Genomic DNA, 24050 nt, shown 5'->3' with positions numbered 1-24050 from the left:
GAAAACTAGAAAGCAACACAATGATTAAAACTATCAAAACCTTCACTTCATCCCCATATACATTTTTCTATTTCCACTCCATCCTCATATATATTCTTCCATTCCTACTTCATCCCTGTTAAATTATCTCTACCCTGTGAGCATCAAGTTTGTCAATATCTCTGTCCCTATCATCACCAGGTTTGTTATACCTCCATCGTAACCAGTTTGTTCCGATACATAAATTACCTGCAACATTGCTGTTTTCGAACTAGCCCCTTGTAAACAGTTATTATTTTAATACAATTAATACTTTTATCTTATCATTTATATTTTTACAAAAGTTTTATGATTTAAATATGTATAGCTATTTTTTTATGAATAATGCAGAATAACTTATCTACACAATTTAAAGTTGCTTTTTATTTTTTTATGAATAATGCAGAATAACTTATCTACACAATTTAAAGTTGCTTTTTATTTTTTTATGAATAATGCAGAATAACTTATCTACACAATTTAAAGTTGCTTTTTATTTTTTTATGAATAATGCAGAATAACTTATCTACACAATTTAAAGTTGCTTTTTATTTTTTTATGAATAATGCAGAATAACTTATCTACACAATTTAAAGTTGCTTTTTATTTTTTTATGAATAATGCAGAATAACTTATCTACACAATTTAAAGTTGCTTTTTATTTTTTTATGAATAATGCAGAATAACTTATCTACACAATTTAAAGTTGCTTTTTATTTTTTTATGAATAATGCAGAATAACTTATCTACACAATTTAAAGTTGCTTTTTATTTTTTTATGAATAATGCAGAATAACTTATCTACACAATTTAAAGTTGCTTTTTATTACCGTCGAAAGTTTTACCATCAACTGAAATTGCACAATCGTGCGCTTGTTGTGCATTTTTTGCTATTTTGCGGCTTAGAGTTTATTTAGAAATACCTTTTAAATTTTTTTGTTAGTGTACACCTAGTTAACTGTGGCACAGTAGCTATGGTAACACAGTAACTACTGCAAAAGTAAAACCAGTATTATACAAAAAATCAGAAAAAAAAAAAAAAAAAAAGTACTATATAATCCTATTCAAGAATAACTTTACTCAACATAAAAAAAATATGGAACGGAATTAATAGATGTTAACAACTGTATTATAAATAATTAATTCCTCATTAACAATAATTTAATTACCAATGATAAACGAATAGCTAACTATTTCAATGATTGTTTTATAATTCAAGTAACCTTTCAAAAAAATTGAATTTTCTAAAAATGATTTTCTAAACTTTTTCTTTCACCAGTAACAACAGAAAAATTCAAAAATATTTATCTTCACAATAAATACTTGAATAGAAGAAATTGGGCCCTAATACCACCATTTCAATTTGAAAACTATTATTAAAGGTTATATCTAATAATTATGCCAGCACTGTTAATATTTTTAAATATATTAGACCTGTTTTAACTGTCAAGCTAGAGCCTCTTTCCTATCATCGTGAGGTTACATTTCTTTTTCTTTTCTACTCATACAACCACCACCATCGCTATTCAAGCGAGATATCATCTCTTGTTCTATCAACCAAAACTTGATCACAAGTAACATGTCACTTTGCCATCTTTTACCATAACTGTTCCTCAATGTTAAAAAAACTTTTATCTAGTTGTCTCCCACTTTGGAATTTTCTCCCATATTCATGTTTCTTTAAAATTTCCAATATTATTCCAATTCACAAAAAATGGAAAAAAGATTACAGATGCATTACATTATTTTCCTATTATCATACTCTAAGGCACTTAATATACAAGAGGGGACATTTATCAATTTTTGGAAAATTTCCCCATCCACCCAAAGATTATTAGGACTCCTATGTTTATTAATTTTTACTTGTTTTCAACAAAAAAAAACATCTTGAAACTGAAGAAAATAAAAAAAAATAAAAAATCAGAAAATATATATATATCAGTCACTGACAAGAATAAAAACTATCAAATCGTTGACCTTTAAAAAATCTCATATATCTCGATTTATCAAAAATTAGGTTTTTGTTCATTTTATCACTTTAGTATAAAACTTATATAAGCATATTAATTCTTATTGTAATTTTGACGAAAGAGCTGTTAAAAAATGCGCATTTGACTGCAAGCCACACTAGAAATAAATTTTTTAATTCGTGTTCTATAAAAAGTTTCCAAACATTTATTAAAACCCCTTATCCCCTATTTATTAGATCTGGACTAAAATTCACACACACCCCACCTTATGTATTAAGCATGCCAGAACGTGTTCAATGCCAGACACTGTACAAATTCTTTGATAACTTATGATAATTGAATCAATTAACTGATAATTGTATCAATTAATTACTTTTAGGAAATTTAGGAAAAACCATTCTACCACACATGCATTATATGATTTTTAAAAAACTATCAATGTGCTTTTCATAAAGTCAAGCTTGTTTATGACATCACTCATGACTTTCAAATATCATTTGACACAGTAAACCACAGGGTTTGTCTCACCAAGTTAGAACATTGGTGTATGCAATATTTCTCAACAATGGATTGCATCTTACTTAAACAAAAAAATTAAGTATGTAATTATACTAATGAAAACCCCACACCATGACCATTCATTAATTTATGGGTCACATATATTTGTGAATTATTTTTTAAAAAAGTATATTAATCTGTGTTCCAAAGAAATTTTATAGAGCATGCAGAAATAAAAAAAAAATATAAATAAAAATCAATTAACTTTATATACAAAAGACTACATTGAATAATTTTCTTTTCACAATGTTTTTAAATATTAGCATTGGTATAAAAATAATTGAACATTATAAAAGAATTTAAATCTTTATACAACTAAAGTAGTAATAAAAAAAGCAGTATAATGTGTGTAAGTAATATAAAAAGCAAATAATGTGTGTGTGTGTGTTTATATATATATATATATATATATATATATATATATATATATATATATATATATATATATATATATATATATATATATATATATATATATATATATATATTAGGGTGGGGCATAAAACACCAAAGTCAATAAAAAAATTTTTTTTTTTCATGGGTACCCTAAGCACAGTGGGCCAAACAGTGGGCATAGCTTAAAAATCAATGTTACCAAAATAAATTTAAGTTAGTTGTTATTGAAAGTCAAATAAATTTCCAGTTCATAAAAAAAAAAAAATTTAAAAGCATAATTTGTTCAGGAAGTATACAAATTTGAATAATGTAAATTTGTTGCAAAAAATATGCAATAGGTATAAATGATACATAAAAGTCATTTTTGGCATTATACAAGAAAAAATGTCACTATATAAGCAGTGCTAATGTGATAATTGTATGTAGAAACAATCTTAGACTGCAGTTTATGGAAATGTGAATGTTAACATCATAGATTATAGCACAAAATTTTTTTTACATGTTATACCTAATGAAACAACTAAAATTTAGCAAAATGTTAGTGTTTTTTAACTAATTTTTTATCAGAAAAAATAATTTATCTCAAAAAGTGCTAAGTTGGCACTTGTAAACCCATATATTTTAAAACTCCTATAACAAAGAGGAATAAGATGCTTTTTAACTAAATTGTGCCAACTTAGCACTTTTTAAAAAAAATGTAAAAGAATGAGCCTTTAGTTAAACTTTTTGTAAAATATATTAAAAAAATACTAATACAAATAGTTTTTTATTTTGTACATATTTTCATAAGGGGAAGATGTGTTCAGTAAAAGTGTATGCCTAGAAATTAAAAAAAGGATTTAGTCCAATTTTGACCAATACCTCCACCCCCCAGCCCTTTTTTCTATTTAACTTTTTTTTTGACTAAATTTAATCTAGTTAATATCACCATTAATTAAAGAGTTAAAATCAAAACTGAAGGCTTTGTGGTGTATATATGTTGTGGTGTATATATGTTGTGGTGTATATATGTTGTGGTGTATATATGTTGTGGTGTATATATGTTGTGGTGTATATATGTTGTGGTGTATATAGTAATAATATTTTTACTTTTCACGTGAACTTGTTTATATTTTGAATCATATTATTTTAAGTTTAAACCATTTTGTTTAAATAGTTATTAGACAATGAATCAACAAATATATTTACATTTTTAGTTTAATAACAATGAAGCTCACTGAATTTGAATTATTTGAAATTTTCATTGCTGAGGAAAATAAACAATCAAAAACTATTTCTGCAAACATAATAGGTTGTATACTAGTAATTGCTAAGGCACTTGGCTCTGATAAATTGACATTTGCACAAAAAACAATAGTTCAGAATAGCTGGTAAAGACCTGCATCTGAAGAAAAACCAACTTAAAAAAATGGGCTATGCTGGCTTATAATTCAAGGCTGGTAAAGGAAACCTTGCTTGAAGAGTATGTTAAAGAATAACTCTTTCAATAAGTTTCCAATAGAAACAATGTCAATTTAAACAGTTTGTGCTTTTGTTGTTGGAGGTGCATATTGTGATCATGGGCACATGCTCAAAAAATCAGTGTTCGAATATTGAAAGAATTGAAAATGGTTTTGTAATCAATCATGACATTATAACTATGAATGAAATATTTAACCAACTTGAACAGGAAGACATTTCTTTATTTAAAAAAAACCCAATTATATCACAAGGGCCGGACAAACCATCAAACCAATTCCAATCTGTGATGTAAAGCCAATACAATAAATTGGTATCTTGTAATAGTGTTCATATTATTCTATATTTTTAATATATGAGCATACTTGATATTAAAAGTTATTACATTTAGAAATTACTGATATTTTTATAGGTTCTTCATGCTTTACTGGGTATATTTGACCATTTCATGAAAACTGTTGCACATGTGAAAGCTGGTGTTTTTGATTGGTCTGAGTCCCTTTTCAGTGCTTCAAATAAAATAGCTTTCTGAAGCAAGCAGAGTCTTCATTACAAACAGAGATATTAAAAAAACAGGTATAAAATGGGTCTACCTTAATGAAATTGGAAAAAAAGGAACAACAACAACAGGTTACATAGCTAGAGAACTATTGCACAAAAAATCAAACAGGGATTTAACTATTGCACAATTACCTGCTTAATATTCTGAATCATTAACATTCCTTCAAAATTGCCTTGATAATGATATGTTTCCAAGAAATGACTACAAGTATTTTGTACAATTAGCAGTTCTTTGGTTAAGTGGCAAAGTAAAAAATTTTCACTTTAGATTTCCAATGGCTTTGCATCATGTCAAGTTTATAGCACAGGAAGTTTATTATTTAGCATAAGATCTTCTTCAGCCACAATTCAGTAGTTTATGTTGTAATATAATATCATTGCAAGAGGGAAAGCTGATTCATGAAATTGATCCATTTACAGCACTATTTTATGTTCCATGGTTTATTAAAGCTCCTATCCTGCCATAGCACCTTCTTTAGATCTAAAAGCTATTAATGAAATGATACAATATTCTGAATTCAGTTTTAAACTAGCAGAAGCCGTACAGAAATCACTTAAAAAGCACAATTGGTATTTAAATGAAAGATTTGTGATTATGTGTCTTGCTGATAAATGTGTAGATCAGCTACAAAAATTAGCTCGTAAATCAAACAGAAAAGCTTACCAGTTATAAGATGGGAAAACTGAGTTCCAAAATTTTTACTGACAATGAAAAAAAAAATAATTGAGGTTTCATTGGTCCTGAAAGCTGATTTTTCTTTGATTTATTAAAAATGACATTACAAGAGACAGAATGGCTGAAAATCAATTCATAAAACTGGGAAACATTTTCGGGTTATATTAGATATAAAAATTATGTCACTGGTCTTCTTGTTATAAATGACAGCGAAGAGTGTGCTATTAAACTTGTTCAAGACTTCATTAAAACTTTCGGAAACGAAGAAGATAGCCAAGCTATCAAGTCTAAAATTTCAGACAACAGAAAAAAAAATCTTGGTTAGAAACTTTTAAATAAACCTTTCTTTAAAAAATAAATACAAATGTAAAAATATTTTTTATTCAAAATATGTAGAAAAAAAATGTATGCACCCCCCCCCCACCTCCCAAATATACATAGCATGTATTTAAATGGGTAGGGCTGACCATATCCATCATCTTTTGCAGTAAAACAAAACATAATCTAAAATTAGATATATCAGGCTACAAAAATAACCCTTATGATATCTTTGAAATATTTGTAAGTGACCCTGTTTCCCTCATCATTTACAAAAATTAAAAATTTTCATATTTTCGGACTGGTGAGACCGACCATTGGGGTACCCATAAAAAATAAAACATATTTTTTAATACAAGTTTTTAATATAGGTGTTTTATGCCCCATTCTAATATATATATATATATATATATATATATATATATATATATATATATATATATATATATTATATAACTAAATGGAAAATTTATATGCCTTAAAACAGAAAGAGTAAATTCTTTCTCTTTTTAAAGTAAATTTAAAGGTAACTTTTATTAATGTTATTAATTGTTTACTTTGTATAAGTTAAAATTTTAAATATTGTTGAATGAAATACTTATTCAACTATCATTGAATGCACTTTATCCTTATAAATAACTTTAACGTTTAACTTAATAATAAAGTGAATATTTATCTAACAAAAATAAAACAACTAAAACAACTTAAAAGTTACAAATAAAGTTTTGAACAAAAATTGTTTTCTTAAAGTCTTTTGTTACAAAAAAGCTTCACATTATAAAATTATATTTTCATATTACATTTTTCCAAACAAAAACATCAAACATATTTTATAAATATGAAAGTGTCTAATGGTGTAAAGATGCGACACAAGGAAAACTCTTAACAAGAAATAGAAAATAAGTATAAATTATAATAGAAAATGTTGGTTTTATTAATTGAAGAAAACATTGAATTTAAACCAAATCTTAAATTAAATGTTAAAATTCAATTTACAGGGAAAACTACCGGAACCTTTCTATGAAGTTTTTTTTAAAATTTTTTACTTAATACTAATTTTTTAAATAAAAAAAATATTGCGCATTCTATTTTTTAAAATGCATTCTATTTTTTTCAGGAAGATGTGAGTCATATTTTTAAAAATTATTGTCACGTCAAATCACATACAATATTATACTTATAGATTTATGGACAACCATTTGCAAAGATTTTTCACAAAAATCTTTGCAAATCTTATTTCTTTTCTTATTTTTTTAACTAATTATTTTTTTTAACTTATTTCCTAACATAAATAATTTAGTTTGGAAAATATTATTTATTTGATGTTCAAAGAATTATTTTTTGAAAAAATAATATTACCATCAACTATCTGCCTCAATGTGTTCATTGTGATCATTTTTTTTGGATTTTATGCTGTGGGAACAACATGGAATTATCATCAACTACCTGCTACATAATAACTCACATGTAATTCATTAAAAAATTATGTAGTAACCATGCTCCTAATTTCTTCAAAATGTTATAAGTCACATGTATTTTTTCTTATTTTAATTAATGAATACATTTTCCATTATAAGATTATATTAAATATAATAATAAAAACATATTTTATAATTGAGATGCTTTTTATAGTTTTTTTTAATTGGATATATATAAAAATTTTTTATATCATTTATTCATATTTAAATTATTTATATTAATTTATTAAATTATATATATAAATGTATATATATAAATATATATATATATATAAATATATAAATATATATATATATATATATATATATATATATATATATATATATATATATATATATATATATATATATATATATATGTATATATATATATATATATCTACATATATATATATATATCTATATATATATATATATATATATATATATATATATATATATATATATATATATATATATATATATATATATATAATAGAAAATTCCAAAAAATAACAGACATTAACATACCTGACCTTCATTGATAAGCATCATGGAAAAGGCATCTCTCTTTACTAAACAAGATTTTATAAGATTTCACAGAGAAGGAATTCATTAGCAAGTAATTATTAGTCAAGTCAAAATAATTTTTAAAAATGTTTACCATTCAACTCACTTTTTTATTGCTTAACACTTAAAACCCAATAAATTTCAAATTCAAAAATAACTTTATAATGATTAACTAATAACAAAAATAAGTAAAATTGTTTAAAAAAATAAATTATTTTAAATATGACATATTTTGATACTAAGCTTTTTCCAATTTTTAAATTAAAGCTTACTTGCAGGACTGAATGAGTTGGCAGAAAGACCTTTTCTGGAATTCAACATAAGTTCACCATCATCTTGAACAAAAATAACTCCTGATGCTCCACCATCAAATGGCTAAAATGTTAAACTAATTTGGTAAAAAAAAATTTCAAATTGAAAAAGATTTATTAAATTTTTAAAAAAAGTTTAAAATCAATTGGAAAAACTTTATTTTGAATAAGATTTGAAAATTGATCAAACTAATAAATTTGAAATTTTTGCCAGCATTTAGACATGGTAATTTCAGTAAACTGGGGTGAGCATCCCAGATTAAAACTCTTGTTTAGAAATCTGGATATAATTGGGGAAAAAATCCAGCCCTCAATTTAAAGTATAAAGAAAAAAAAAGTGTGAAAAAAGTAAAAGTATGAAAGCTCTAAAATAAAACCATCAAGTTATATGGTGATGATGAGGAGCTGGTAAACCTTTGATTGCAATTTTATATAAATCTATCTATCTATCAATATATCTATATCTCTATATATCTATCTATATATATATATATATATATATATATATATATATATATATATATATATATATATATATATACACATACATATATATATATATACATATATATATATACATATATATATACATTTATATATATATACATAAATATATATATATAAATATATATATATGTATATATATACATATACATACACACACACACACACACACACACACACACACACACACACACACACACACACACACACACACACACACACAATGTTTATTATACTAATCTATTTTAAAAACTTACCCTTGCTTCATATGTTGTCCACGACTCATCGCCATCTTTAAAAAAAATTTAAGTTAATAATAAAAAAATTATTAATTTATAAAAAAATAAAATACATTATTAATCATAAATTTATACATTAACTTTAAATTTTAAGTAGTTTAAATTGAAATTTTTATGAAACTTTTGATGTTTTAAAAACTATAAAGATCATGAATTTCATTTTATTAAACTTAAAAATGTTTCAAATTTTATATTTGGCCTTTTACTACAGAAACAATGGTATTCTATCAATCTTTTTGCAATAGCAACATCATATTAACCTTTTAACTACTGTTACACCAGTTCAACTATTTTGCTACATCAATACCAGCTATCAATGCCTATTTTTATGAATTTTTGCTATAGCACCATTAACTGACACCTAAATTAATAACTTTAATTACAATAATCCAAATAATTTAATAAGAAATAACATGCTAATGATATACATACATACATTACATACATACATGCATATATGCATACATTACATACATACATGCATATTGAATTAGAGTTAAATTATCTCGCATATTTCGCACCAAGCAAAAATGATGAACACTGTTAATAAAACAGAGTTACCAAAAACATTCTCTCCTAGTCATAATAGAATTTTTTTTTTTTAGAAATGTATTGGGATACATGCTTAAATATTACAATATCATTGATAAAGGAGGCACCACTCAGATAAATAAAGAAAAAATTTATTAAATCTTTAATTAATTACATCATTTTTTGAATTTTTTTTTAACAGATTATTTATTTTAAAATTTTAGCTGTTTGATGGTGGAGCATCAGGAGTTATTTTGAGATAATGGTGAACTTATACTGAATATTCAGACCTGCAAGTAAGCTTTAATTTAGAAATTGAAAAAAGCTCAGTATTGGCATCTAGCTATCAGTGTAGACCAAAGGTTTTGTTTGCCGCACATGCTTTCATTCTTCTCTTATATTCTTTAAATAAAATGAAATTTATAGATGATATATACCATAAACACGCTACACATTTTTGAATAGTTTATATGACATAGGACTTACCATACACAGCGTAATTCAATACATTCTTGCTTTAACTGGTTTAATGTTACTTATGCGGTAGTGGTGTAGTGGTAGAACGCTTGCTTCATAAGCAAGAGGTTCCGAGTTCGATTGCCACCACGTCCCTGGTAGCACCGAGCTCAACTTGTTTCTCCGCACAACGGCCTTGTTCGTCAAGGTTTGTGTTTTGGAGTTATAGAGTTGAGAGAGGGTTATAACCACAAGTAGCCTCCTCATCTGTAGTGGCCTTCTTGGCCTTGGGGAGGTGAAATGCAAAAAAAAAAAAAAAAAAAAATTTAACTATTGGCTAAAAAATTTTATATTAATTAACTTATAATAGTTAACAAGGTTACGTTAGAAAATGTTAATATGCTGATATAAAATGGAAATAATCATGGAGACAATTTTTACGTTTTTATTTTAAATATCAACGTGTTTCATCATAACAGCACAGGGGTATTAAAGGCATCGTTCCAAATTTGATTGTCCAGCTATTTGTGTGCTTTTTTTACAACCAAGAAAGGCACAACTATGTTCAGAGACAACCTGCAAGTGTTTGTTTTCAGTCTTGCCTCTATGGTTGTTTAGATTTTGTCTCTTTATATCATTGGGTACTTCTTGGTCAAAAAAAGCTAAGGCTACTATTTCCTCAGAGAGGTACCACAGATGACCAAATAATTTGTTTAATACTGAAGTAGCAAATTTCTTGTCTGAATAATCATATAACATCTAGAGTAGTCCCAGATCATTTCTTAGTGCTGATACAGAAAATGATGCTTCCATCCAAAATTTCAAGTAAACTTTAAAGTAAAGACATACATTGGTTTTCTTGTCTTGAAAATTTAAACAGGCTACAGAACATCTAGGCCTTTAACTAGTAAATAACTTTAGCAATCCATCTCACACTATGCATGCTCCAGGGGCCTGATAATGGATTCCTCTTGAGGGAAATCTCCAGAAGCTGTCAATAATCATCTCTTTGCTAAGAACTTTTCATCAATATTGCTGATATTAAAAATTGCTAAGAACTTTTCATCAATATCATCTCTTGATTCCACTAGTTCTACCTGATATAGCCGTCAAACAGATTGATTCATGGTTTGACATTCGTATCACTCCAGCTTCTGTATCTAAAGGGATTTCCTGCTTAGACTCTTCTACAGCGTCTGGCCCAGACAACACACCTGTTATAATCTCACAGAAGTGGTCTCCGAAGCTGTCATCTATACTTTCAAAACTATTCAACAAGTGTTTATCAGAGTCTTGTTTTCCAGCCTACTGGAAAGCAGCATCTGTTATCCCTATTTTCAAAAATTCTGGAGAGCGATCTGATTCGTCTAACTACCATCCCATTAGTCTTCTTCCTATCATAAGCAAGGTTGAATCTTTAATTAACAAACACTTAATCTCTCATCTTGAATCCAATAACTTACATTCTGATCATCAATATGGATTTCGATCTTCTCGTTCTACAGCTGATTTGCTAACAGTAATAACCGATAGGTTTTATCGTGCATTAGATAAAGATGGAGAGGTTAAGGCCATTGCTCTTGACATTTCTAAAGCTTTTGATAAAGTTTAGCATGCTGGTCTTCTCCATAACCTTTTTTCCTATAGTGTATCTGGTAACATCTTTAAGGTTATTGAAACATTTCTTTCCAATCGTAGTATAAAAATTGTCTTCAATGGACAGCACTCTTCTTCTTATTTTGTAACTCTAAGAGTTCCTCAAGGTTCTATCCTTGGCCCTATAGTAGAACTTTAATTCAGATAAAACTCAATTTTTTTCAGCCAACCGTTATTAAAATAATTTACATCTTCCTATATTTGTGAACGGTAATGTACTTGACGAGTCATCTACCCTTCTGTTGCAAAATTAGCATCTGCTAAGGTTGCATCTCTTTATCGAGTTCGACACTTTCTTACTCCAGATTCTATTCTCTATCATTATAAATCTCAAATCCGTCCTTGTATGGAATACTGTTGCCATATCTGGGGTGGATCTTCTAATGATGCACTTTCTCTTTTAGACAAGGTGCAAAAACGCATTGTAAACATAGTTGGATCTGCTCTTGCAGCCAACCTCTGACCATTATCACATCATTTTGCTTTCCTGATTCATATAATTTGCAATCCCTTAAGTCGTCTGTCAATCAATACTTGCTCTACAATCTTCATCTTTTCTCTTCCAGTAACATCCAACTCTAATTAGTTGTCGCTTGCAGCCTTGAAAGCAAAGATGTTTAAAAAAAAAAATCTTTATAGCCTTGAAAGCAAAGATGTTTAAAAAAAAAAAATCTTTATAGGTAGATTTTCACAAGACGAATTTTTTCATCGATAAGCATGCGCAGATAAGACATTTCTGTCAAAATTAACAGAAATGTTTTATCTGCGCATGCTTATCAACGAAAAAATTCGCTTCATGCAATTATTTTCATCTTATGGAAATCCGCCTTAAGTAGCTTTTGGTTTTTAAGTGCCTGATGTGCCCAGTCCAAGGTTTCTGATCTTCTGTCGGTTGGAACACTTCTTCATTATCTACACTTGTCTGAAACTGGGATTAGTCAATGGGCTGACATTGGGCCTGGAATCTCTTAGTAATATATTTATTTATATATATACACATATATATACATTCATATACATATATAAATGCAGTATTAAACGCACACAGATGTCATAAAAAAAAAGAAGTTGCGGGGAACTCAGTACATACAACTATTAAATAGCCTGAACCATGAATAGTAAGTAACCAGGGCCCATCCCCAGCTAAAAATGAGACTTTTTGTAAACGCTGCCCCGTCAAAATTATAAGATTTAGCAGAGGCTGATAGCTGGGGCTAGAAAAAAATTTACAATACTTAATATATTATAATTTTATGCTTACATTTACTATTTATTAAATACTGGCATACATTTATATATTTTTAAAATCTAATTTACTTCCAACAAGATTGCAAGCAACCATTATTAAGTAATGAGTTACTTTAAAATAGATAACTAGTTAAAATACCAGGAACAGTATAATTAAAGACATAAAAAGTTGTAAGAAAAAATAAAAATTAGTAAGAGTTAAAAAGTTTTTTTTTTGATGTTCAAGGAAAAAAACTGAATTAATACAAGCTTTTATAGCATGAAGGGATAGATACAGTAAAAGAATACAACTTGTTAAATAAATAGCCTAGCAAGAATGAGTTTTGGTTTATCATTACAGAGATGATAACTTGTTTGAGCATTGACCATGATTGTATTTGTAGAAAAAAAGAAAGAAATGCAACCTTACAACAATGGGAGAGTGGCTCAAGCTTGGCAGATAAAGCAGGCCTTATTACATTTACAATGTGCTTTTAGACTTTGTCTGAGAGTAAGAAGGTTTTTATTCGTCAATGTAGGAATGCCAACAATATTGCAATTTTTTTTTTTTTGTAGTAAATAAATGCACTTTGTTGTCTAACAAAAGTTGTTGATTTTAAGTCCAGAATTTAAATCCATAAGCCATTGCAAGCCTTAGGCTTTTACAGAAGAGAGATCAGACTAAAATTGGCTGCTTGTTTTAAGCAATTAAAAATTAAAGATTTTTTGTCAAGACAAGAGTATAAAGTTGAGTCATCAGCAAATAGAGCCACTTTAGATTTCATTAAGATTGTTATTGTAGATAAGAAATAATACAGCAAATAAAGAACCTTAACTTAAAGTTATGTGAAATAAAGAAGGGAATAGGCCTTCTAGAATAATTTTACTACTGCAGTTAGAAAAAAATAATTTAATAACCTTAACACCCTTATATAGAAACTTATAAGAAACTAATAACAGAGTGAAGAGTAATCGTAGGGTAGTTTGAGAGGTCAAAGTGTTTGCTAGAGTTTTAAAAATTGGAACCACTTATTTTGTACTTTTTAAAAGTTTAGCAAAAATTGAAGAGAGTTCTGGAGAACACTTTTTTAAGACTATGATGGAAATCTTGTCTGGAGCACAAACTGTAGAAGTGTTTAATTGAGAATTAACTTTAACACTGGAAGCAAAAGTAACTTCGATATTTAACAATGGGTTAATTTGTTTAACTGTCAGGAAGAGTATGGCAATTATATTCAAGACTCAAATTATAGTAAGATTTCTTTGTCAATACCTCAGCTTTATTCTGGACAGAAGTAAAGAGATCAGACCCATGAATTAGAGATTAAATGTTAGACTTACTTTAGTTAATGATGCTGTTGAAAATTAACCAAAAGTCTCTAGAACCTAACATCTGAGATTAGATACAAGATTTAGTAAACTGAGAATAACAAAGCTTTACATCTGACAGGACTTTATTTATACATTAGCTTCTTGCAATAATAAAAGGACATTAGTTCTTAAGAGAGATGATATTGTAAAAAAGATGAAAAAAATGATTAATGTTAAATAAAGCAAATGTGGAGTAGAATGAGGCTTGACTTATAGTTGAAGAGAATTAATAAAAGCTTCCAAGATGAACTTTATGCATACATATTATTGATATAAACATATATTCTTGCTATTTATTTAGATGCTGACATACAATATCCTTTTATTGTTATATAAACTTTAGTGTTTATATGGTGTAGTATTTTCCAAAAGAGAAGATAATCAGATAGACGTGTGGCGTGACTCTAGCAAGACAAGAAAATGAGGCATAATCTTAGAAAAGATTGAAAAACTGTTGTATTGAACAATGTTTGTTAGAAAAGATATAAGTAATTTGGGTATCAGCATGTAGAGAGGTAGCATCTTCAGAGAAACAGCATAAAAGAGGAAGGCTAAAGTCTGATTATGATCATCATTATTATCAGGCTTTAGCTTTCCTCTTTTAAGTTGTTGTTGTTGTTGTTGTTGTTGTTGATGATGATGATGATGATGATGATGATGATAATAATAATGATGATTATGATGATGATAATCATCATCATAATCATTATTATTAATGATGATTATGATGATCATGTTGATCATAATGATGTTTATATATGCATATATATAGAAAATATAACATGAATTTTGAATTAAAAAAGTATACTTTAAGATGCATAAATGTTCATGCAGCCCCGGTCGCAAACCCGGACCTGGATATATTTTATTGAACCTGGCAATGGTCAAATATCAACCCCGGTCATTTACTACCCGTGAAGTAGTGCTACTTATTGACTGAGGGATTGGCATGGGGCAGTAATCTTTTCTTTCATTATTCTTAATTTTTTCCTCTTTTTCTGAAAAATTAAAGCACACTTTTTTACATTAGGAGTACAAAAATGATATTAGGAAATTCTTACACATGGATTTGAGTATAATATTGTGGGTATACTGGCAAAAAACGTTAATTCAAAAATCCTTGTTTTGAGAAATCAATCATTTAAGTTTTCTTCCAACTTGAAACTTTTATAATGTAATGAAATTGTTGACATTAAATACACCAGTGTTCAGTGTTTATTTAAGAAAATATTTATAGCTTTTATTTTTATTTAATTATAATTATTAGTAATTATTAGTAATATATATATACATATATATATATATATATATATATATATATGTATATATACATATATATATGTATATATATACATATATATATGTATATATACATATATTTATACATATATATATATATATATATATATATATATATATATATATATATATATATATATATATATATATATATATATATATATATATATATATATATACATACATATTATCATCATCATCATTATCATCAAAATAAATTGAAGTGCAAAATTGCATTATTACTAGTTTGTTATTTTTAAATGTACTATTATGTTTAGTAAGTGATTGGGGTTGATATTTGAACGGGGCCAGGGCCAGGTTTGATAAAATATAGCCCGGGCCAGGGTTGTGACTGAGGCTGCATAAACATTTATACATTCTAAAGTATATTTTAATTCAATATTCATGTTATACTTTGTATATATATGCATATGTAAACATCATTATGATCAACATAATCATCATCATTATCATGATCATCACCATTATGATCATGATCATCATCAACAGCATAAAAGAGGAAGGCTTGATGATGATAATGACAATGATAACCATCATTATCATCATGATCATGATCATCATCATCATCATCATTAGGCATTAGCCTTCCTCTTTTATGCTGTTTCTCCAATATAATCAATCTAGAGTATTTTTTTTCCTAACTAAAGCTCATTCATACAATATATAAGGCACTCTCTTTAAATTTTCTTATTTCTACCAAAATTATTTTCACTGAAGATGCTACCTCTCTGCATGTTGATACCTAAATTAATTTAATCTTTTCTAACAAACGTTGTTTGATACAACGTTTTTTCTAATCTGTCTAAGATTATGCCTCCTTTTCTTGTCTTGCTAGAGTCACACCACACATCCATCTGATCATCTTTTTTGACAAATACTACACCATATAAATACTAAAGCTTATTTAACAATGAAAGGATATTGTATGCCAGCACCTAAATAAATAGCAAATAGATATGTTTATATCCATAATATGTATGCAAAAAGTGCATTGGAAGCTTTTATACCTTCTGGAATAAAAGTTTGAAAGCTTTTATTAATTCTTTTCAGTTGAATAAGTAAAGCCTTATTCTACTCCACAATTTTCAACATCAATCACTTTTTTCATCTATTTTATAAGAACATCTCTCTTAAGAACTAATGTTCTTTTTATTATTGCAAGAAGCTAATGTATAAATAAAGTCCTGTCAGAAGTAAAGCTTTGTTATTCTCAGTTTACTAAATCTTGTATCTAATCTCAGATGTTAGGTTCTAGAGACTTTTGGTTAATTTTCAACAGCATCATTAACTAAAGTAAGTCTAACATTTAATCTCTAATTCATGGGTCTGATCTCTTTACTTCTGTCCAGAATAAAGCTGAGGTATTGACAAAGAAATCTTACTATAATTTGAGTCTTGAATATAATTGCCATACTCTTCCTGACAGTTAAACAAATTAACCCATTGTTAAATATCGAAGTTACTTTTGCTTCCAGTGTTAAAGTTAATTCTCAATTAAACACTTCTACAGTTTGTGCTCCAGACAAGATTTCCATCATAGTCTTAAAAAAGTGTTCTCCAGAACTCTCTTCAATTTTTGCTAAACTTTTAAAAAGTACAAAATAAGTGGTTCCAATTTTTAAAACTCTAGCAAACACTTTGACCTCTCAAACTACCCTACGATTACTCTTCACTCTGTTATTAGTTTCTTATAAGTTTCTATATAAGGGTGTTAAGGTTATTAAATTATTTTTTTCTAACTGCAGTAGTAAAATTATTCTAGAAGGCCTATTCCCTTCTTTATTTCACATAACTTTAAGTTAAGGTTCTTTATTTGCTGTATTATTTCTTATCTACAATAACAATCTTAATGAAATCTAAAGTGGCTCTATTTGCTGATGACTCAACTTTATACTCTTGTCTTGACAAAAAATCTTTAATTTTTAATTGCTTAAAACAAGCAGCCAATTTTAGTCTGATCTCTGTAAAAGCCTAAGGCTTGCAATGGCTTATGGATTTAAATTCTGGACTTAAAATCAACAACTTTTGTTAGACAACAAAGTGCATTTATTTACTACAAAAAAAAATAAAATTGCAATATTGTTGGCATTCCTACATTGACGAATAAAAACCTTCTTACTCTCAGACAAAGTCTAAAAGCACTTATTAAATACTGGCATATAATTATATATATTTTAAACTCTAATTTACTTCCAACAAGATTGCAAGCAACCACTATTAAGTAATGAGTTAATTTAAAATAGAGAATAAATATACTGTTAAAATACTAAGTTAAAACACTAGGAAACGTATAACTAAAGACATAAAAAGTTGTAAGTTTTATAAAAAAGCAAAACATGAAGTTGGGTAAAAGTTATAAGGTCTTTTTGATGTTTAAGGAAAAAAACCAAGTTAATCGTTCTTAGTTGTTAAGAGTATAATGCCAACTATTAGTACTTAGGCCAACTTATTAGAGTTTTTGGTTCAAAAATTTATTGTAAAAACATTTTAATAAAACAAAAAAAAAAATTCAAAAATACTACTAAAACAAAGCAGATATTGTGTGGAAACTGAGATTTAAGTAAATATATAACAAAAAACTTAATCATAGTTCAAATAACTTCTTAGAAAAAAGTATACATTTAAACAAAAAAGTTTATACTAGTACACCTTGTACAAATCACAACTTGTGACTTGTATGAGAGGTTCTCTAAAAAATTTAAAATTAGTTTAATATTTTATAATATAATGCAATAAATTATTTATAAATATAACAACATCAATATTATACATAAATGTGATATTAGCTGAACTTTTCTTTAATTTAAATTAGAGCTTTATTTACTACTTTTAGAAATTTCTAACACTCTTCAATAACACCAATCAAAATTTTTAAGAAATAATATGGTAATGTGCCAGAATATATGTGAGAACAAAATATATGTTAAAAACTGTTTTTTTCAAATTTTGTTCTGATAGAGAATGAATCACCATAAAAAAATTTAAAAGATATTCCAAATTTATATAAATAAACTCTAAAACTTAGGAAAAAATAAGAGTTTCCATTAAAATGTAGCATAAAACTTTTAATGATTTTTGGTATTCAACTGATAAAAAAATTTAGTTTTATAAAGCCATAGCAACAACAATGTGACAATGAAAACCATGACATAATAAAAAGTAGAACAATGCTGTAACAAAATGACAATGATTTAACATAATGATATCAAAGTAAGGGTAAGTGTAACAAAATAAAAAATTATAACATGTCAGCAATAATGTGATGCAATTTAGGCCAATAATGTGACACAAGTATAGGCCAGTAAAGTTTAATTTAAAATTTTAATGCAATTACATTTATATAAAGATGTGAGTCATTGTTTTATTATTCTTTTAAGGTAACTTCCTTCTGTGAGTTTAAAGGGTAAATAAACTGAAATGATTAGAAAGTTTTTGTATAAAAAAATTTGAATATTTATATTATTTTTTAAACTATTAGTATAAAAAACATGAACTTATATAGTAAAAATTATTTATGATTACTCAGCTTGGGTAAACAGTATAACAAATATATTTGCCAAACAATTGATTTTTGATTTTCTATATAATCAATTCATTTTGAAAATAAAAAGAACTGTCTATATAATGCAGATGTTTAAACCACACTTTTGAAAATAACTATAAAATATTTACTCAAAATTTTTTTAAACAAAAAGCAGGTGTTTCAAACAATGAACTTTGAAAATAAAGAGAATTGAAGCAAGCTTGAAAACAAACAGAAAGAAAAAAAAAAGCTTGAAAATCTTATTAAAATCAAAGAAAATATGAAAAATTTCTTAAAGTAATAAAAAAACTATATAAACTAAAACAATTTTTTATTTTTCCCTATTTTTGATATGTAAATATTTCATTGGGTTATAATATAAATTTTGTATCATATATATTATAACCATACATTTTAAAAAGTTTATAAAGTATATTGATAAGCAATTTTATAAAATACAACAAACAAGTTCAAATGTAAAACAAGTTTAAATTGTTTTTAAAATATCCTAACCATAAAACCAAGGATTTAACTCCAAAATCCCTCTTATATAAATTATAAACTGCTAACTTTTTCAAATTCTACAAGATATATTTACATCACACTAAACAGGTGAACATTTCACATTTTTTCTTATAATCTTGTAAAACTTTTACAAGTAAAAATAGTAAATTTCTTGATTCACCTGGCCTTGACACAGCTGTAACAGGACCAGAACTCTGAAGAGTAGAATCAACAGTTGGTCTGTTGTTTGTGTGATTTGGTGGAGTGAACATCTTTAATAAAAAATTAAAGCATTTAACTTTATAGTACATTTTTTTTTTTACTTCTATGAATATCATATTTTCATTATCATATATTCATGATCATCTATGGAAGGAAAATATTTAAATTTTTAAAGAATCTTTATTTGACAAATTTTTTAAAATATTTTAATATGTGTATGTTAACTTGTAAGAATACATTACTGAAAAACTGTGGTATATTATTTTAAAAATTTAAATAGTACACACATAAAAATATGGATTTAAAAAAATATTTAACTCAAAACTAAAACATATGTATATCATTTTTAAAAGATTGTTATTTTAATATGATATAAAGCCTCTAAAAGAATATTATTATAACTAAGACTTTATATTATCTTAAAAACTATAATTTTTTGAATGTATTGCACACAACTTACCGCACTAAAATCTAGTAAATCACTCAACTCTTTATCGTTATTTAAGGCCATTCTTGTTGAACTATTACTTGGAAATCTAACATTTTCTGAATGGGTGCTGAAAAATGAAATATTACAAATTATAATATATTTATATAACAAATAAATAATCCAGTTATATCATAATAATGTAATTTACATTTTTGTGTGAATAAAAATTAAAATCATTGTGTGTGTATACATATGTGTGTATATATATATATATATATATATATATATATATATATATATATATATATATATATATATATATATATATATATATATAAAAATATACATACATATATTAATAGAATATTACATACATACATATACACATACACGCACACATACATACATACATACATACATACATACATACATACATACATACATACATACATACATACATACATACATACATACATACATACATACATACATACATACATACGTACATACAAACATACATACAAACATACATACATTTATATATACTAACCTAGAGGCAGAGCTTGAGTTTCTATCCCACGTATTTAGCCAATCTGCCATGGGCCCATCTCGCTGACTCATGCTCAAAGTGAGCTAAAAGTCGCTTATTTTGGTTATATTTTTATATTATACAGCAATTAGTATTCAGCATAATTCATTCAGTATATACTCTAAACATGCGCAAGTGTATATTTCGAAGCTTGAGTCAGTCACCTTTTTTTATCAACAAAGCTGCCATTATTAAACATCGGTTTAAAGTTAAAGCCAGAGAGACCTGGAGACAAAAAGTTTTGTTAAAAGTTTTTATTTACAAAATTTTGACTGGCCGAAACTTATTGATACTAAAATATAAGATGATTAAAAAAATTATAAAATAAATAAATTTAGGTTTTCCAAAAATTACCCAATGGGTAATTTTGATAAAATCACAAAATGGCAATAACAATATGTAGGTACGTGTATAAAAGTTACAAACTATTTATATATTTGAGCATTAAAATAAGTAAAACTTTCATAAAAAAATTTACAACTTTTCAAAAAGTTAGGCACATTTAAGCAACAAAATTTGATTACAAGAATTGCTTAATAAATAATTGGCTAACGATAGTTTTGTTATAGAACTTTGTTGTTATTTGCGTAATATTATACTTTATCTACAATATTTATATTATTTAATTTACCTAAGTATAAATTTATACTTAGGTACATATTCTGCAACAAAAATTTAGGTGTCTGCTTTTCAATAAAGTTTGGCATGAACATAAAAAATATGCTTTTAAACCGAGCCAAGAAGATTTAAAAGAAAAAATCTCCAATACTCCTTGAATATCAATTTTAAATTTAACCAACAAATATGTTTTTCAGATGTGTAAATTCAATATTAGTAGTGATAACTACAAAAAAAAAGAACAACTAAAAAATGAAGTTTAACTAATCTATTTTTTATAAAATATCTATGTTCACATGAAATTTTCAGCAAACGAAAAAACGGTTTTGAATGTTAAGATGTCTTGCATAAATTGATTAAAATTCAAAATTTTCTGATATTTATATAATTGTTCTTATTATAAAATAATAAGAAAATTCAACTATATTCAGATATTACTCATAAGATTTTGCACTAATCTCAATTTTCGCCATTATAATCTAGAATTCCAAATAACATTTTGTTATGTTTTGTTTCAGTAATTCTGTTTGTGATTGGAATAAACTTAAGCAGTCAATCAGTGAGCGAAAAACCTTGTATAATATAATGAAAGAACAGCTAGTGAAAAACCTGAAACAATATGTATGTACACAAAGATAATCTACGTATTATCCAGATATTATGAAAAAGTAGAACAATTAAAATGCTAACATCAATCATAATCAAAAAGTCAGACTTTCAAATACTAGCCTCTTAGTTTTTTACGAAAATATTACAAATCAGGCCATGTAATTACAGTAGGTCATGATAATTTTAATTTATTATTAAATAATGCGAGGTTTGGTATTGGTGCAAAAGCGTTAACAAAAACGTTTTTTTTTTTGTTGTTGATGTATAAACTTGTTTTTTTTTCAAAATTTACTGTAAGTGTAAAATGTTTACGAAACTATAAATTAATTTCATACCAGGACCAACAACGCCGGGGAGGGGGAGGGGGACGTGCCCCCGCCCCCCACTTTTTTTCTAAGGGACCTTGTTTTGTCGGGTATGCATACTTTTTTAAAGAACCTCAATTTTTTTGTCATTTCTGTAAAACTTTTGCAATTATAATTACTAAAATATTATTTAAAAAGTAAAAAAAAGTCATTATAAAGTTTAAAAAAAAATTCTAATTTTAAAAATAATTGTGACTTTTTAGTTACGAAATGTGACGTGCCAATGAATTTAGCTGATGTTACTTGTGACTTGTTTATCGGTTGATTACATTTATCAACTTATTATTACCTTATTACAACTTATTATTATCAGCATTTTTCATTATTATTTCATTGTTTTGTGGTGATCTTTTCATTTTAAATTTTTTTCACAAACAGTGACGGAAAAAATGTAATCAGTTACGAAAAATGAAACAAACACTGTGATCAGTTACGGAAAATATTTTGATTAGTTACAAAATATGTGGGATAATTTACAAAAAATTACGAACTGTTTTACGAAAAAATACAGAAAACTAAACATAATTTCCAAAAAGTTAAGTTAAAAGTTATTGAATATCGAAAGAAAATGCCTAAATCAACAGCTTCACTTCGGAACTTCTTCTTCTAAGTCTGTGAAAATGTAAACAGTTAAATTTGTTGTATGCAATGGTAGAAAAGAAGTGATTGTAGTAAAAGAATTGATTGAAGTAATTAAAAGAAACACCTTGACCTTTTCATTGAAATTACCATAAATAACCTATAGAAGCTGAATTACTAAAGTTCATGGCACTTCCAAGGCCAAAACAAAATGATTTGGATATGGTGGAATCACTTCTAGAAAAAAGACGGCATGCAATATTTATAACTTTTGTAACTTTAGTTACTTCGGAAGGACTATTTAGTGGTTCTGAAAATATAATTACAGACATAATGAACAATCACGTGACAGTCATGCGACAATCATTTAATGGCACAGTCATAATAATGCAAAAATGATCTATTTTATACAGTAAAACATTTTGTTTCTTTGTAGGTATATGCGTATATTCGTAATTTTCCGTAAAAAACCGAGCCAAAAACTGTGACCGAACATTTGTAATTTGGCAAAGACACGTGTCGGGGTAAATGATATTGTACCGCTATTTATAAACCAAATTTTTTTAAATTTAGCGGTTTTAAATATACATGTTCTTTATTTTTAAAGTAATCTAAATTTCAAATATTTTGAAATTTAGATTACTACAAAAATAAAGAACAAATATATTTTTACATCGTAAGTCGTCACAGTTTTTTTGTGAATCACAGCTCAGTAAATTTTAGAGGGGTTTTAATGAAACTTTAAAAGATATTAGATTTCAAATTTTATATTATTAGGTGATGCGCGCATTGCTTTTGAGTTTCCTCATAGACCCTTGGTATTTTATAAAATATCTGGTGGTGCAAAATGTTTGTTTATTAATTCAATATTTTTAAATAAGCAACCTTTTGACTATTCTCACAACATTTTAATAATGACTGCTTAGTTATACTTTTAATTTTGATTGTAAAACG

General features: G+C 26.5%; 1 protein-coding gene across 3 annotated transcripts in view; it reads right to left on the bottom strand.

Moving 5' to 3' along the window:
* LOC100202254 (transcription factor 12) overlaps positions 1–22116 on the bottom strand; it is a 42118-nt gene extending 20002 nt beyond the window's left edge. The window contains exons 1-6 of one of the 3 annotated variants that reach the window (XM_065805260.1): positions 20887–22116; positions 20367–20463; positions 19866–19956; positions 9055–9089; positions 8255–8357; positions 7944–7987 (exon numbers count right to left, since the gene is read on the bottom strand). In XM_065805260.1, coding sequence (XP_065661332.1) covers positions 7944–7987; positions 8255–8357; positions 9055–9089; positions 19866–19956; positions 20367–20463; positions 20887–20957 — 441 coding nt within the window. In that variant the 5' untranslated portion in view covers positions 20958–22116. Of the gene's footprint in view, positions 1–7943; positions 7988–8254; positions 8358–9054; positions 9090–19693; positions 19806–19865; positions 19957–20366; positions 20464–20886 lie in introns of those variants that run through there. The other 2 variants (XM_065805261.1, XM_065805262.1) reach the window with 2 other exon arrangements.
* Positions 22117–24050: the final 1934 nt, after the last annotated feature.

Source organism: Hydra vulgaris, chromosome 09 (genome assembly GCF_038396675.1).
Source record: "Hydra vulgaris chromosome 09, alternate assembly HydraT2T_AEP".
NCBI lineage: Eukaryota > Metazoa > Cnidaria > Hydrozoa > Anthoathecata > Hydridae > Hydra > Hydra vulgaris.
This window is presented reverse-complemented; position numbering and strand designations above follow the sequence as displayed.